Genomic DNA, 16,116 nt, shown 5'->3' with positions numbered 1-16,116 from the left:
TTATTCGGACTGGGTTTTTCGTTTTTTGTGCGGATCACCCTTACCCGGTACACGCTCGGCTTGGAAAGAGCTTCGCCCAAATTTGTGTATTCCTGTATTTAACCTAGAGACTTTCTGCTCTTGTTGGATCATTACCAGAAGGAATTGACATGATTTCGATTAACGAACTGAGATCGACAACTTTTCTTCTAATTATTGATAATAGAAACCTGCAAATTAACAGAAGCTAATATACTGAAGTCATAATGTGGTCTTCCAAGTCGCACAGGTCTTGCGATCGGGGTAATTTACGACATTTCGACCGACAAGGTGACCATTGTCAGTATATCGGAATTACCTCGTCATGAACAATAAGTGCTGATTGACTCAGTGTTTCCCTAAAGGGACCAAACAGTAGAGTTTTATTAAATATGGCAAAATTAGAAATTATTTCATTACGATTATTGCTAATATAAACCTTGATAAATCCATCGGACTAATTGCACTTTCCATTCTGCACACGTACGTATCCATAGATAACGGACGCTTTTAAGACGACCTCTACGTTTTTTTCAATATTCTCTCTAAACATCAACAAAACTCTGTAATCCCGTAGCTATTCACAAGTGATCACGGTCAACCTTCGAAAGTTTCCTCAACACAGCTTTAAACATGCACATGCTTTTCTATGATTGCTATGTTGTTTGCGTTATGACTCTTCGATTATTACATTTTCATAAGTATTCACTAGTGAAGAACGGAGGGAGCATTAAATGACAATTCAGAACGCCCGCCGAGCGCGCGAACTGACTCCCTGGCTCGTCGATTCGTTCCTCTAAGTCATTGAAAAATTGAAATCATAGAATCGGTCACATTTATCATATTGTTGATATAATTTTAACATGCTACGTTTACTAATATATGATTTTCATAGTCGTTCTCGTAATATTATAATTAAAAGTAATCATCATAGGCAATTGCTAGTACCACTTTCTCTCTCTCTCTCTCTCTCTCTCTATATATATATATATATATATATATATATGTATATATATATATATATATATGAATTTTCGTCTTTACCCACACTTCAGTTTCACAGATATACACCTTTCAAATACAATAACACAACTTTAGTCTCTTGAGAGGGCCCTTTCTCTTCATCGTATTCAATTTTTGAGATATTTTCTATATTCTAAAGACATATATATAAATGACGGTCGGTTAATACAAGGGTTAACAACAGTAACAACGACGACCTCGACCGTCGATTTTTTTATTTCTTACCTAACAAAAAACCGTTAACCACTACTAACTATTAAGAAATCTAGTAATTTGTCAGCTTCTTCCAATAGATTTAATTGCTGAAATCAGTTGATGTTTTTTTTGGTAAAAACAACAATTACAAAACTTTTGGTGTGGTCTGTTTGGTTTCGTTCACATCATTATCTTGACAAATTTTACTTGTCAAGTTAAAATCAAAACGGTTGATTAGCATATTACTACACACAGGTATTTGAAGCGAGTCGTAGTCAGCTCGGCTTTTAGCCATATATAATTTTGTTTCCTCACTTTACTACAACTGTCGACGAATTGGGGCCTTGCTAACGAATAAAAACCTCGACGGCGTTGTAGAGCTTCGCTTTTCCTTTCGGGGCTCCCACGAATTGCATTCAAATCCATGGAAAAAAGGGGAGAGCGAGAAAAGCAGTTAGAAGCACTCAATTATTTTTCTTTCTATCCAAAACACCCAAGCTTGCATACGTATAATCTTCCAAAGTCCACAACTGTGGGTGGACTCTTTAAGAAAATGACCGCCCATTCTACGATGCCCGTGCTTAGAGCTTGTGAGTTCCTACTTTTCCCCTTGTGAAATGAACGGGAACCCGACTTTCCTGCCTTGGCGCCAACGTTGTTCGTGCACTTGGCTGTTTCCTGTCTGTGGTCCGTTTTGCCTCTTCTGTGTGTCGGCGTAATTGCATCGCTATCATCGTAATGGCTTATCCAATTGCCTTAGGTGATTGTAGACCTGTCCTGTACCGCACTGAGAGCCTGGTACGGGGCCATGTGTGCGACACGGGTTCGCAACTTCAAAGCGTACGTATGCTGTCCATTCAGCGACTAATCATTAACCGATACGACGGCCAAATACACTGTACTTACCCTGTAATATTGCGATACGCAAAAAAGTGTCTAGTACAAAAATTATGCATGTGCAAAGTTACTTGAAAAGACTTTATAACGACCTGCTATATATAACTTGCTAAATTTTGCTTGTCAGATTTTTTAGCAGATATTAAAGGGAATTTGAAGAAAACTGGCACTTTTAAGAAACCTTCCTAATAGTGTTTGTCGTATTTCGACACCATCGGATAGTTATTTGTACATAAATAATTTTTCGTTATATTTTTAAGTAATACTTCTCAAAAAGGTAGTTTCAGAAATCCATGAGGTAGTTGTATGGTATAGTCGGAAAAGTACTCACCATCAATTTATAAATTCTAATCTTTAGACGGGTACATCTTTTCATATATTAAGAATACGATGCAGATGTTAGGCGTCACGTGAATTGAATACGCCCCAAAACCTAAGCCAAAAAACACAAAAGCGATTAAATAAGAACTTGTTCATTTATCGTTAATTAGCTTATTTTATTAAACGTGTTAAAGGTAAATAAATTACCCATGTTTAGATAAATCACTCATAAATATATGCGCATCTATAAACAATTCTTCTACTTTTTAGGCACATTGCATGGTAAATAATCTTAAAAAGTTAAAAAGTCTCTCTTAAAATTGGATCAATAGACTAAACCTTTGTAGAAGCCTTTAATCCCTTCAGCGCGCTGGGTTCTTCGGACCACTTCTAAAAAGCCAGAATATTGCACATGCTGGTCCTGCAAGCGAGCACGAATCAACTGTTGAGGATAGGTGACTGCGGCGGCGATAAGCTTTGATATGGCGGCAAAAATCAGGTACTCCTTGGTCGTCAGACGATGTCGATTGACCTGTTTTGAGGAAGGACAACTCTGTGTAGGGAAGTGCCGCACAAGCAGAGAATTTCAACGGGTTCAAATTCGAGTTGATGAGACAGTGAGCAGTTTATTGACGCTGTTTTTATTATTTTTCAGACAGTCATAATCGGTCATATCTAAAAAATTTCTAGAATTATATGAGACCTTCAACTTTTTGTCCACTGTGTTAAAGCATCGCAAAGATGTTTGTGTAGAAGAGTGTACTTTGTGGAAATCCATAACTTAGTCCAGTTTCAAATAAAACAAAAACAATCGTTTCGTGTTCGTGTTTCAACACATATGCAGGATGATTTTTCACATCCAGGACGACGTACATGCAAGCTGTACTCGGCCTTCAGTTCCTCGTAGACCATAAATTGAATCGATCCATGCGCTACGTTAAAGACACCAGGTAGTAAACCTGAAAAAAAAGAGCGCTCCATTACTCAAAGCACGATCTTCGATAATTAATTAGAAATTTTACTACTAAATTTTTTAGCAGATATCAAAAGCACAAAAAAGTTATTTGAAAGCAGTATTTTCGGGGGGTGTGTCTCACGAGCATTTACAATAATGCACACTTGTAGTTCAACAATAAGCAAATAATTCGCGACGAACGACTGTAGGTAATTACGGTAAAATACTTCAGAGGTGTCTAATCAGTACTAGATTTCAATAACAAAGACTAAGCTTAAGTTTGAAGGGATATTCTTGCAATGGATACGTTTTCATTGTTCCTTGTCTAGCTTTTAATAACTAATTACAGTGTTCTGTATTTGGTCGAACCTATAGTGAACGGGCAGAATTATTACTGTTACATATGTACCCAGTATAAGCAGTTCTGTCTACACATCGCTCAACCTCTACAGTCAATGTAGAATAGATCAGTGTTGCTTCATCAGCCAACAGAGATATAAGAAAAAATAACGTAATTTTTGTATTGCTTACTTTGATTCAATAATACAGCAGGTCGAGGAGCCAAGAAATCAACCGACCGCTTAACATTTCCAGTGTATTTGTCGAATTACCTTGAGGCGACACAAAAGACTATGCGCCTTAACATGAGTTGCAGGTGCGATGTTCCGTGAAATCGTTAGGTGGCCGTTGTGTGCTAAAAGGGAACTGAACCCGAACGAGATGCTCACCAATAATATAACTAGACGCAATTACATTACAAAAACGAGGATAAATCCAGTGGTAGGTATTACAAGCGTCGAGCATTTTTCAACGACAGAACAAATCTAGCTCTGCATTATAATTGTTCGTCATACTAATTAGGACATACGCACCAGATTTCAGAGTTTACCGAATTTGCGGATATGTGCTGGCCAGCCTACTGATTCTCTACAGCCGGTAAGAATAGCTCAGCTCGTCAACGACCATCCTAGCCTTCAGGGAAAAATACCTACCGCGGGAACAAACATGTGTACCTCCCCTGAGATGAACTGTTAGCAATGAAGACACTTACTAAACTGCCCATGTGACAAATCTGATGATTATCAACTTCGATAACACAGCAGTCTTCGAACCGAAGTCTTGTGAGGCCTTTCACGCAGTTGCGGGAATTGTACTAAAGTTACGCTATATTAATGAAAAATATTTTTAAGTTGCATCACAATAAGTACATTTATTCTGTGTAACATACACTAAATTATTGACAAGACAGTGACTTAGTCGCACGCATAAACTATATAATTTATGAAAGATCATAGGTTTCACGACTAGGCTTTTTCATATATACCTCGAGGATGCTCAAATATCCGTGTAATATAAATATCGATGCATGCGTTAAATTCTACAATTAACTCACCCTTATATAGACTGCTGAAGCCCTCATACTTGACAACCTTTTGAAAAGCATCCACCATGCCGCTGTATCTCTTGGTCGCCGGCACATTCATGTAATGGTCAGAATACTGAAGACATAACCGCGTCTTCACCATCGACAGTGGATTGGTGATTACCTAAGACGAATTTCAAACAGGTTATCATTATAAATTTCCCATGACCCCCTATTTATGCAAACCTATCATATATATGTACATACTTTTTTAAATGTTTTCTGCGAATATAGTATTATTGTTATTACGTTGCAGTTAATGGGAATGTAAATCAGCACTATAAATACTGGGGATAAAGGAGAGCATAAACATTTATCAAGTATTTAACAGCAGGTCTGAAAAGAGGACAGAAAGTAATACGAGAAGTTAAATCAGATTTCCTTAAGATCATAAATATGAGTGAGTATGTATATATATATATATATATATATATATATATATATATATATATATATATATATGTATATACCTACTTACTTGTTTTTTGTTAATTTTTTTCTTTTTAACTTTACTTCTTTGGATGTTATCTGCAGTTTTCTTTACAGAGTCAACGTTTTGTGTGGCTCACAAAATTTTAGTTGCTCTAAAATGAATATAACGGACGACTACAATTTGTCACATTTATTTAACAGGTGAGAAAGTTACGGAAACATCTCACGATCTATGTGAGGCTTATGACAAGGATTCTACAGCTGAGAGTATTATTAAGACGTGGCGTGAACCAAAGATGGTATTGGCAAAAGTATTCCAAGGGAAATTGGGCTAAGCCAGTTTTGAACGAGGATAATTGTTATATAAGTCGACGTCTTTTCGATTTCAAAAATGCGGTTTTTTGCCGTCCCACATAGCCATCTCTAGAGTCCGAAGTGAGGACAAAACTCGGCTATCTCTTTTTTGAAATGATTATAATAGGTCAACGAAAATAGTTTTAATCAGTATACAGCGCTTAGCCATCAGCAAACAAACAATATAAAAGACGCACGTACATTAAAAATGCCTGATATGAGATCACGGCCAAAGTTGATTTTTCCATGCTGGCCATATCTAATATTGCTTCAAGGCATTAAGGGACGTATGGCCATTTATGGCCATGCAGTTTATCTAATACTGTGATTTGCCTTTCTTATGCTATACTGCGGTCTGATCGTTGCTGTGTACTAAGTTTGCTGTGGACTAGTAATATCTCTCATGCTACTGTTGGCTTATGACAGGTGATTTCCCATATACCAACTACTATAAATTCTCTTAACCACACTGAAACCTCCAACTCGCTGGCAATACCAATTAACACGGCTGAACGGCCTGACATACTTTGCCGGTTAGGTCCAAGGCTGGTTTTTGAAACTGGCATGGAAACATGCATGGAAACGTGCAGGCATACATATTCTGCATGTGACTAAAACCTGTCAACACCAATATCTTTGCTGAGGGCTGATTGCCCGATGCTGGGCAGGGAAGCTACTTGGTACACTGGCCTAGTCTAACGCGTGATCGAGCTGTGTATCTAATAGGTTCTATCAATCATGTTGAGCTATCATGTTGAACTTCATTTTCTAACTTACTTGTGTTATGCAACCTGCCTCTGCTGCGGCCAGCATGTGCCTTGCAGGACCGAGATGTTCGACATCTTTTTGCGTGCCACTCGGGTGATTCCGCTCTGCTCTGCGTTGAGAGTTGAGCATATAGTTTTTGATCGAATGGTAGAAGAGGAAGTAGAGGCCCCAGGAGGTTCCATTTCCGATGCAGTTGGAGAACACTCCACGGTACAGACCCTTCACGCCCTCCTCACGAACGATCTTCGTTAACGCATTGCGAATACCCAGATATTGGGGCCGAGTTTTGAGCTGACCGTCGTTCACTGTACAATCAAATCGCAATCATAGAGATAAACATATGAAGAGAAAAGACACATCGCACCAGTGCAATTATAACAATAATCATAATAATGATAATAATAACTGGTAGCAACAACCGTAATTGATTATAATAATAGGATCAATATTCGTTTGCAATTTATTCATCCTGACGAAATATGTTTTGTTATGTTGCCAAAACTAATATTGGGTCGTTGAAAGGTAGTGACCGTTTTTCTAGCTTAGTGGCGCTAAGGTCACATACCTGTTGGGTCAGCGTTGGTCTCATTTGAAAGCTGAGATTTGGCAGTAAATATGCTAACTCTTAAAATGCCCATACAACATCTTGAAATTTAGTAAAATACACTATCTTTCCAAATTATTATGATTAAGACACAAGCTCACGAAAATGTGCGTTACTCATGGTCAAAATTCGTTATCGGGTGAAACGGCCCAAAGACGGTTCTGTTGCTTTCGTCCGGGAAATTTCGATATGAAAAGAGCTCCTTGTCGACCAGTTACGAAAAAAGATAATTAAATTGTTGCAAAGTTGAATAAAAGCGATATATGAGCGATCATAATATCACCAAGGAACTAACCATTTGAAAAAGCTGGCAACAAAAAACTTCGATGTTTGGGCGCCATACGAATTGACGTAAACGAAATGACTTCGGACGTATTTCCATCTGCGAAACTCTACAGAAATTCGACTACAAAAAATCGAGCAGTCTCTAAAACAACTTATTCTAGGTGATGAAAAATGGACTGCATGCGACAGTCGTGTGCAAATAAAAATAAAATTAAAAAAGTGTACTCCATAACGTTTGGCCAGGCTGACGTCAAGAATGGCGTTTATTAAATATATATAATCCGGATTTTGCATCATTAGGCTATCATCTCTTTTGGTCTCTACGGAACATCTTCGGTAGCTAGCTCAGTGGAAGAATGCAAAAATCACTTGTCACAATTTTTCCTTCAAAATGTTACCGAAGTTCTACAGTGATAGTATTTTGTAGTGCTACCAGAAAAATTGCAACAAGTCATTGCTGGAAATGGCGTATATTGGGCTTAGTAATCATGTTTTTTAGTAAAAAGAGTGCTTTTGGTTTTAAGGCGGTCAATATTTTTTTTGGTAGACCGGATATTATAGTGATTACGATTACTGTATATATAAATTAATAGTAATAAATAGATAAAATTTAGTAGCAAGCTGAAGTACAATACTGTGTTTCGGATAATGGCTAGGTAACATGAACCTGTCTACCCAGAACTTTGACACCAAAACCCTAGTACCGGTAGTACATAGGCGTATTATTTGAACATACTCGGTAATGTTTCCGTCTTTCCAAAACATATTATTTTGCACAAAACAGTGTCTCTTTTCAGAACTATTATTTAATGAACTTATCTGACTTCCTGTACCACAAACTAAATGAGATGCCCCTTATAATCCAAATGTGGGTGTTGTTTCTTAAACCACATGACTATATGGGTTTAGGTGAATTATAATAAATTATTTTTCTTATACCATAGTATACATAAAAGGTGCTTATTTTGTGTCATTGAGTTTAGTGCGATCTGCCACGTGTCAGGGCAAGCAAAAAGGTATTCGACCAACCTTAAATACTGCCCGTGTGGTTTCAGCGACCAATATTGTTGCCCCAATGGGCCAAATACATGTTGAAAGGATCATAGTGCCAGCTATGAAGGTAAACGATTTCGCTATCCATTAGAATGTTATTATGAAAGAATTAATTTGTATATATAATCCTGTTTAGAACGGACATGTGGTAGGCAATAGTCCTTTTTACTATCGCGTTAGACAAAAAGAATACTATTAAAAGATTAATGTAAATTAAAATTACCTATTTGTGGGCCCTTGATCCCATAGAATCAAAACTGCAAAACAAAGTGGATGGAATTTCATGTCATGTTACTAATACATGCCAACAGTAAAGCCGGGGGGGGGGGGGGGTATTCGATGACACTGTTTCGATTACTCCAACTAACGATGATAATAATATTTAAACTGATTTTTATAGATTCATACAGAAAAAGCATACTCAAATGGCTTGTCATTTTGAAAACAAATATTCCTCAGTATAGCTTTGTCATCCAATTGGGTTACATAGTAAGCAAAATGGTAACGTCCATTTGCAGAAGAGGATCAGTGACTGATACCCAAAAACTTCATGATCTCATGACCCAGTGCATTGTTTGGCTCATCAAAAAAAAACTAGGATATAATACCACCCATATGCGGCGTTTACTTTTACCTACGATTCGCTAAAAACAAACTGATGAGTTGGGTTCGGATTTCTCCGCCTTCTGGTATTGTACAGATAGTCAGCTCTAATTAACAATAGGATTTTATACATTTTCTTTCAGACACTGCGTTCTAAATTGAGTGTAATACTGTAGAGATAATGAGTGTGTACGTACAAAAAAAAAGACATGTTTATCTTGTCGCCGTCAGCCGCCTGCCGCTGTGCCAATTTGTAACGTGATTCGTTCTTAGTCCTAATATTCTTTCTGCACCGGCCACAACTAGCTCGCTCAACACGCGGTTCGACGGAAATGAATAGTCTAATGAAGTCCAGGCTTTCGTATACACTACGCACGGAAAAAGCTCGAAGTGCTGATGTCATTCTACTACTAGCAATAATTAGTAGTAATTAATAGTAACTGCAATACACTAGATGTGCCGAGTTTGTCTTGATAGTTGTCTGTAACGTTATCAACAATCTTCGTCGTAAAGTGACATCGAAATTGAGACACTATTCTTATAACAAAGGTTTGAAGGAAGCTGAGTAAGATTCCGGTCATATTTCCTTAATATTATGGTTATTGTTTCTGTTTTATAGAGATATAAGGAAAGAGCATACGACATTCGTGGTCTTAAATGTTTACACAATCTACTTTCACAGAAATATAGGCAGTTAGAGGCTTTGCGGCTCAGTAAAATACGTTAGCAGGTAGTTGGTAAGAATTTTCAAGCAGAATCAAAAAAATACATCTAACGATTTTCTTCTTAACAGACTCTATATGGAGACGTGAAGACCTTATGTGCTCAACGCCGATTTAATTCAAACTGAACTATCTTCATCTTGGTGACCCAAAGCAGTCCACTCCTGTGTCGTGGAGATTTCCCTTTTATCAACGCTAGGAAAGTGCAGGAAATCTAACTTTAGGTTATATCGATCTTAATAACACATTATCAAACAGCTGCTAGTCTGACCTACAACCACTAAATAACTATGATTTTCCACAATCGCCCTTAAAGAAGTGTTTCATATTATTGAGATGCTCCTGATTACGAGTTCCAATCGACTTGAAAATTCACTTAAGAACCTGAATTTGTTGCATCAGCAATAAATACTAAAGTTAAGAGTCTGCCAGTATCCCGGTGTGTACCTACTTTATGACGAAATCAGTAAAACTGTTGCATCTAGAAAGTACTCAACAAATAGTTTTAAAAGTATGCCTTTAAACCTCTAGGTCTCAATACATTAATTAACTAGATCTAAAACCAGTTGAAATACAGATATGTCGAACTGTTACATTAACGTCACCATTCAACAGGATTGTACCTGTTGAGCAGGCAAAACGGCCAGTCAATGGCCCCAACAACATGGCCGTTAACACCTGCGATGTTGTTATAACTGTCATCGTCTGTCAACTGAAAGTGCTCTTTTACTGTTACAGCAGGAGTAATACACATTGAAATTATGTGGACTCGTTGGAACGGTCCGGTTGCTTTTTACCGATTGCGATATCGCTCGTACGAGTGAGGGAAAATTGTTTCTGGTCGCCAGCTCCAAACGGCCTAAGAAATATTCATTTCCATCTTTTATCCTTTTGAATACGATCCATTACAATTTCCTATCCGCTTTCAGCTCACTCAGACTGGATGATCTCTAACAACATGAACACTATCAACCAAACCTTTTATACGACAGGACTTGCATTAGCAATAACAGCAACCGAACGACCTGCGAATGATCTGGGTTAGAATGGGATACGCACAAATCAAACGCCATTAACTAAATGAGGGCAGAGTCAAGTCTGTGGCTCCAAAAACAGGCAAAATGCTGAAAGTATGAACAAAAATGAAATGGTAATGAAGATAAGAAAAGTGAAAGCTTCCACAAATCTTTGCGTTTAATACTTACAAGTGGATCGTAAGGTCTTTGGCTATTTTACTTATATGAATAAATCTTCATCACCACTTATTCATTACGGATCCCTCCCACTAAAGGGTTCTAATTGAACCGTTTCTCGCTGGAATTGTTTGGAATTAAAATAATGTGGTGATTAGATATCATGGTAAATATTTTCTAACTTTGAAATTCGAATTAACGATGGCCGCATGTTCATGGTTACCCTAATCTTAAAGAGATGTGTGTTACCCATCTAGGCCATTCCGCGGCCGTCAGAATTTAACACGACAATGAAGTCTAACATGATGAAAAGCAGGTACTAGTATAACGCGAATATGGACATTTTACGGCGTACGATTTGTTCTATGAATAGATGAAGGGTACAATATAAAAGTTCCCAGGTAATATTATGGAGTTTTAACAAAGTAGAAAAACAAACACATTTATGGTAGAAAGACGAATTTTTCGCTCAAGAGTATTTGCTGAGATCGACCCCTGGTATGCATATCCTTAAAACTCTGTCTGCGTGTTCGGGCGATTCCGGATGGGTTTCGTTATAAATCCGCATTAGAGTAATCTCTTACGACAAAATTTCCGATGAACGATAAAAATAAGCGATAAAAGACAGCTACTCGATAACGCCGATGTTTGTATTATAGTAAGTTCCTTATATCTATCGGTTGACCGTAAAAAATATCTTTCGAGCATACGCGGTCGATGCGCAGGGATCGTTTGTTTGATCTTATTTCTACAGCTGTCAGGATTTCGCCAATATTATGGACAACAAATTCTTTTACTAATTTTGACTTTTAATGTATCACAACGCCTACCAGTTGAATAGGCTGATTTATAGGTGGATTGTTGCGCATATTTTGTTAGGTAATCTTGTCAATCGACTGCGCTAAAGGCACTGTTTTACGCTTTTAATAATAATAATAATACCCTCATAATTTATAATGGTCCCCGTGACTCCTTTCAATGATTCGCTTTATCGACTTTAACGCATTTCGCTGGACTAAGGAGGTGTAGCGACTAGAAGAGGGTTTCTGCACGAACAGCATATGTGCATAGGTTTTTGTATTTCGTGGAATAAGTTAGATGGAACAGCTTGAAAGGCGAATCCCTCAACTGAAAAAAACTCCAGGTAGGAATTGTTGCAAGCAATATTTGCCTGTTGCGACTTCCAGTTTTTATCAACAGCTTTTTCCACATAAAAAGTTCTCTTGATAAAACATCAGTTTCCGTTGGAAGCGGTTCGCATAAAAAGTCCATTGCAGCGTGTCGATCCATGACGATTTCTGCATGATCACTGCGATGCAAGAATGTTTCAGTTAAGTTACTCTGATCTACCTTGTTTAGTAGCTTTTCGTATTAATCAACACCGTTAGAAAATACAGAAATGGTAGAGAGTTTAGAGCTTAAGAGCGTTAAAGAGCTCTCTTTTGGTGCTTGTAGTTAACACAAGCCTACCAATTGAAGTCAAGGAATATAACAGGAATAATTTTTAGGCGTGGTAACAACGCTGCGTGTAATGTTTCTAATTTTCTTCTATTATTAGTCCCCACGTACACTAACGACTTAATTCCTTTAATGGATACAAGCTTGCTGATACAACCACAGCGTATCTAATAAAAAGGGACCTAGAGCCGTAATGTTTTTGGCATAATCACCCCTTATTAAATGATACGTCTGATCATATTGTTTTTACTTGAGTACTGTCTCGTGTAATCCAGTCCTCCAGGCTAGATTAGTCACTAACCGTTTCCCCTTGCGCCCTTTCATGTCCCTCTCAAATGCCTTACTGCAATGTCTCCATTTTATAGACATGTTTTGACACCAATTCGTTTTGTACTCTTTGGCAACAAAGTGCCTGCGAATAGCTCCTATATGTTGGGCACATTTGGGTTACATTGCTTGGCAGGGCTTTTGCAAACAAGTGACGAATGCCTGTTGCTGGCTTGGGGACATCAGACTTGTCGAGGAACCGTTGTCCCAGAAAAGAAAGGACAGTACTTTTCAGCGAGGGAATCTACAATAGAGATCAAAATTTGCGACCAAAATATTTCGGTCTTTTCACATCTGGATCAATTAAACTATGTGATTAAAAAACTCGTCTTAAACATCGGTTATTCCTTGTTAGCATGACAATGCTAATCAAAAGGCAAACCAGTAATGGGTAAAAAACAACAGGGACACAGTCGCAAGTTAGGACGAAATCGGTAACGACTTTAATGGCTTGGGAACGTTGGCAGTACTGCTAAAGCTGTAACGTCATTTTAATCTATGACCCTTACTAGTGGAAGTTTAAACGAAAGGCAAATAACAAATACACACTTTATACAAGTAAGTATGTTGCCCATCTTGATATAAACAAAGCTCTACAGCAGTAGAAAGAAAAATACGTCTTTAGTACACACATAGTATATGACTAACATTTTCAACGGTATTGATCACTTACCCTCTTTTTTCCCAGTTTTCATAGTTCTATTGACAACTAAGACCAGCCAACAATAATTAACCATTTTGCGAAGACTAAGCAAGCGGTTTAGCGTACGTGACTTAGAAAATAAGCACAGGAAAAAGCAACCATCCATCCGGACAGGTGTCACAATAGAATCTGTATAACATAATTTATGCATGGTCTATTGCCGGCCCACCTCTTGCTTTTGCTTCGGCTGCCGTGCCTTACAGCAACGAAAATCGCATCCCACTCTCTAGACGCACTATTTGAACCTCCCTGTCACAGATACCAACGTACCATACAAGTAATGCCAAAATAACAGCTTCCTAAACAAACGTAGTGAATCAATCGATGCTGAGACGGATTGCCTGACGATAACATGACGGGAGTAAAACCCTGGCTGTGCCAAATACCTTTAACAGCGATTGTCGCTGTCGCGAAGAGCGACAGGCTGTACTGATTAAAATGAACTATTCGTATACGCGACATTGAGTTAGCTGGCAGTTTTGTTGTTGCTGTTGTCGATTTGAGGGACGCTCGCTGGAAATGCCAACAGTAATGCCTGTCGACGCGGGTCCGCACTGAACAAAAACAAACAAAATAAAGCTAGCGCCCTTTCGGGACTAAGAAAGCCAAGCAATTACTTTCCAGTATCTTTCAATTTGTTATTCTTGTTTTCTTAGGATTTCTGTTTCATATATTAGATTATCTTCTCGTTATGCACGCACGTACCTGCTAGGCGAATCCTGAGCAGATCGAGGGGATGAAGTATTAGGGTAGAGGTTACTCCTCCAGCGATTCCGGCGAGCATAGGTTCAAACTGTAGTTTCGGCAGGAACGTTTGCCAGAATCGAGTCCTCGGAACCATCGTTCCTGTCGCCGTTGCTGTCGACAGTGGTGAAGCTGTTGGTATCGCGGCGACTGCTGCTGCCGCTACTGCTGGTGATGTCTTCGGGCTGACGATTGAGCTGCTGCTATCATTGTGACCATGATGGCTACTCGAGTTGGTGCTACTGCCAATTAGATGAGGGCCAGTTGCATTTTTAGTCAAAGACGAAGACGTCGTTTTATTGATACCGCTACTACTGCTGCTGCTGCTGCTGCTACTGCTGTTTCTGGTAGTGGTTTTGCTACTTGACATCTCTAGCAACTGCTGTTGGTGTCGCTGTTGTTGTTGGTGCTGCTGCTGAGGTTGCTCGAACAACCCCATGGTGTCAGTATCGTGCCGTCTTTCTTCGTGGTATGATCTTTTCGCACACAGACTCTCACACACGCAACACACACACGCAGACAGACACAAAAAAATTGCCAGACAGACAGACTGAGGACACGAAGTTGGGCAAACAAGCAGCTGGGTACAGGGTGAACTGGATCTGCTCTAAAGGAACAAGCTACTGTCGAGAGGCACAACAGAAACAACTGTCGTTTACAGGTGATAGTAATCGTGATTAACAACCACAGTCGTAGTCGGCATCATAGAAAATATTCGCACAGAGTAAAATCGTTGAGCAGAATGGGCGATTCGCAAGTGAACGAAAGTACCGTTGTTCGCCCTTAAATACACGCACTTGCTCGAAACTCATGAACAATACACTCACATAACCTGAGATTAAACAAAAAATAACCGAGCTACACTGAGCTAATGCACAAAAAGAAACAAAAACAGAGACAGAGTACTGTTTATGTTATTAATTTGTTTGTTCTTGCGGGCGAAAACACTTGATCGAATATTATAAGCGTTGTCGAATAATACCGGTGGTCAAGCTAAGAACAACTGCAGCACAGCCTCACCGAAATTGTCCCGTGCCCACGATGCAAGGGACAGCATAAACACAACAGACACAAGGGTCGACTTGTTATTTTTGCTGATTATTATTATTATGTGACGGTTCGTGAACCATGGCCTCTGGTAATACCAATATTATGATGTTGCACTTTGATAGATAAATATATACATAGATCGATAAACAAAAGCAACAATCTCGTCGCTATGGCTTATTTCTCCTTTTTTCGTTTCGGTTTTTCGAGATGGTTTTTGCTGCGAAAAACACACGACCCGCGCTTTTTGTTTTCGACTCACTCTGGCGGTGGGGGCGAAAACGGGGTCGGTCGTTCGTACAGTGGCAGCCGTAGAAAAGGACATATGTAGGCCACGACACGCCGTCCTCGCTTTACTTCGTTCACTTTTTGTGTGTCTGTCGTCTTTTCTAGCGGTAGTAGGCTCCTCCGGACTTCTCAAACGAAGAAGTCAGAGGTATGGCGATGACCGCTCGTCGCGACGCAAGCGGCGCTCGAAATGGCGGCGCCGATGCAAATTCTTTTGTGACTGCTGTAGTTGTCGTGGATGTCGTCGCGCCGAGTTCGTCAACAGCCCGTTCATGGTCCTCTTGTTGCATTCGCCGCGATTGGGGGCGATTCACAAAGAGAAACCAGTATAGATTTTGATGATTGATTCGTTCGAGCAAAACTGGCTAGCAGCAAATTCGATGAGGTGTTGTGCGCCCGAGCCGGCTAACCAGGGGGTATGGCTGATTCAACTGCTGATAGAGAATGGCCAATGGCTTAGCGGTGGAACAGGAGCTCAGCGCGCGCGAACGGATGCACAATGATGCTATAATCGTTTTTCCATAGCCGATATCCGTATTTCATTCACCCCCGTGGTTGGAATCCGACAGGGGATATTGGCAGCAGAAATTCTGCTTCGCACAAACAACGCCCCCACAATCGAAGTTGTACAAACAACAGCAAAACCGCGAATATAACAATGAGTCTCTGACACTGGCAAGCGCCATCTTCGATTCGACAGACC

The 16,116-nt window shown here is 39.3% G+C and overlaps 1 protein-coding gene across 1 annotated transcript; it reads right to left on the bottom strand.

The window, feature by feature from the left end:
- Positions 1-366: 366 nt before the first annotated feature.
- LOC111244269 (solute carrier family 25 member 32-like) lies at positions 367-16,116 on the bottom strand. The gene is made up of 7 exons (XM_022791174.2): positions 14,040-16,116; positions 6,396-6,691; positions 4,803-4,956; positions 3,328-3,413; positions 2,794-2,986; positions 2,465-2,566; positions 367-2,143 (listed from the first exon to the last, which is right to left on the bottom strand). The coding sequence occupies exons 1-6, from the start codon at positions 14,515-14,517 to the stop codon at positions 2,481-2,483; spliced, it is 1,293 nt and encodes a 430-aa protein (XP_022646909.1). The 5' UTR covers positions 14,518-16,116; the 3' UTR covers positions 367-2,143; positions 2,465-2,480.

Source organism: Varroa destructor, unplaced genomic scaffold, assembly GCF_002443255.2.
Source record: "Varroa destructor unplaced genomic scaffold, Vdes_3.0 BEIS01000002.1, whole genome shotgun sequence".
Lineage (NCBI taxonomy): Eukaryota > Metazoa > Arthropoda > Arachnida > Mesostigmata > Varroidae > Varroa > Varroa destructor.
The sequence above is the reverse complement of the archived record's forward strand: the minus strand, read 5'-3'. Positions and strand labels throughout refer to the sequence as shown.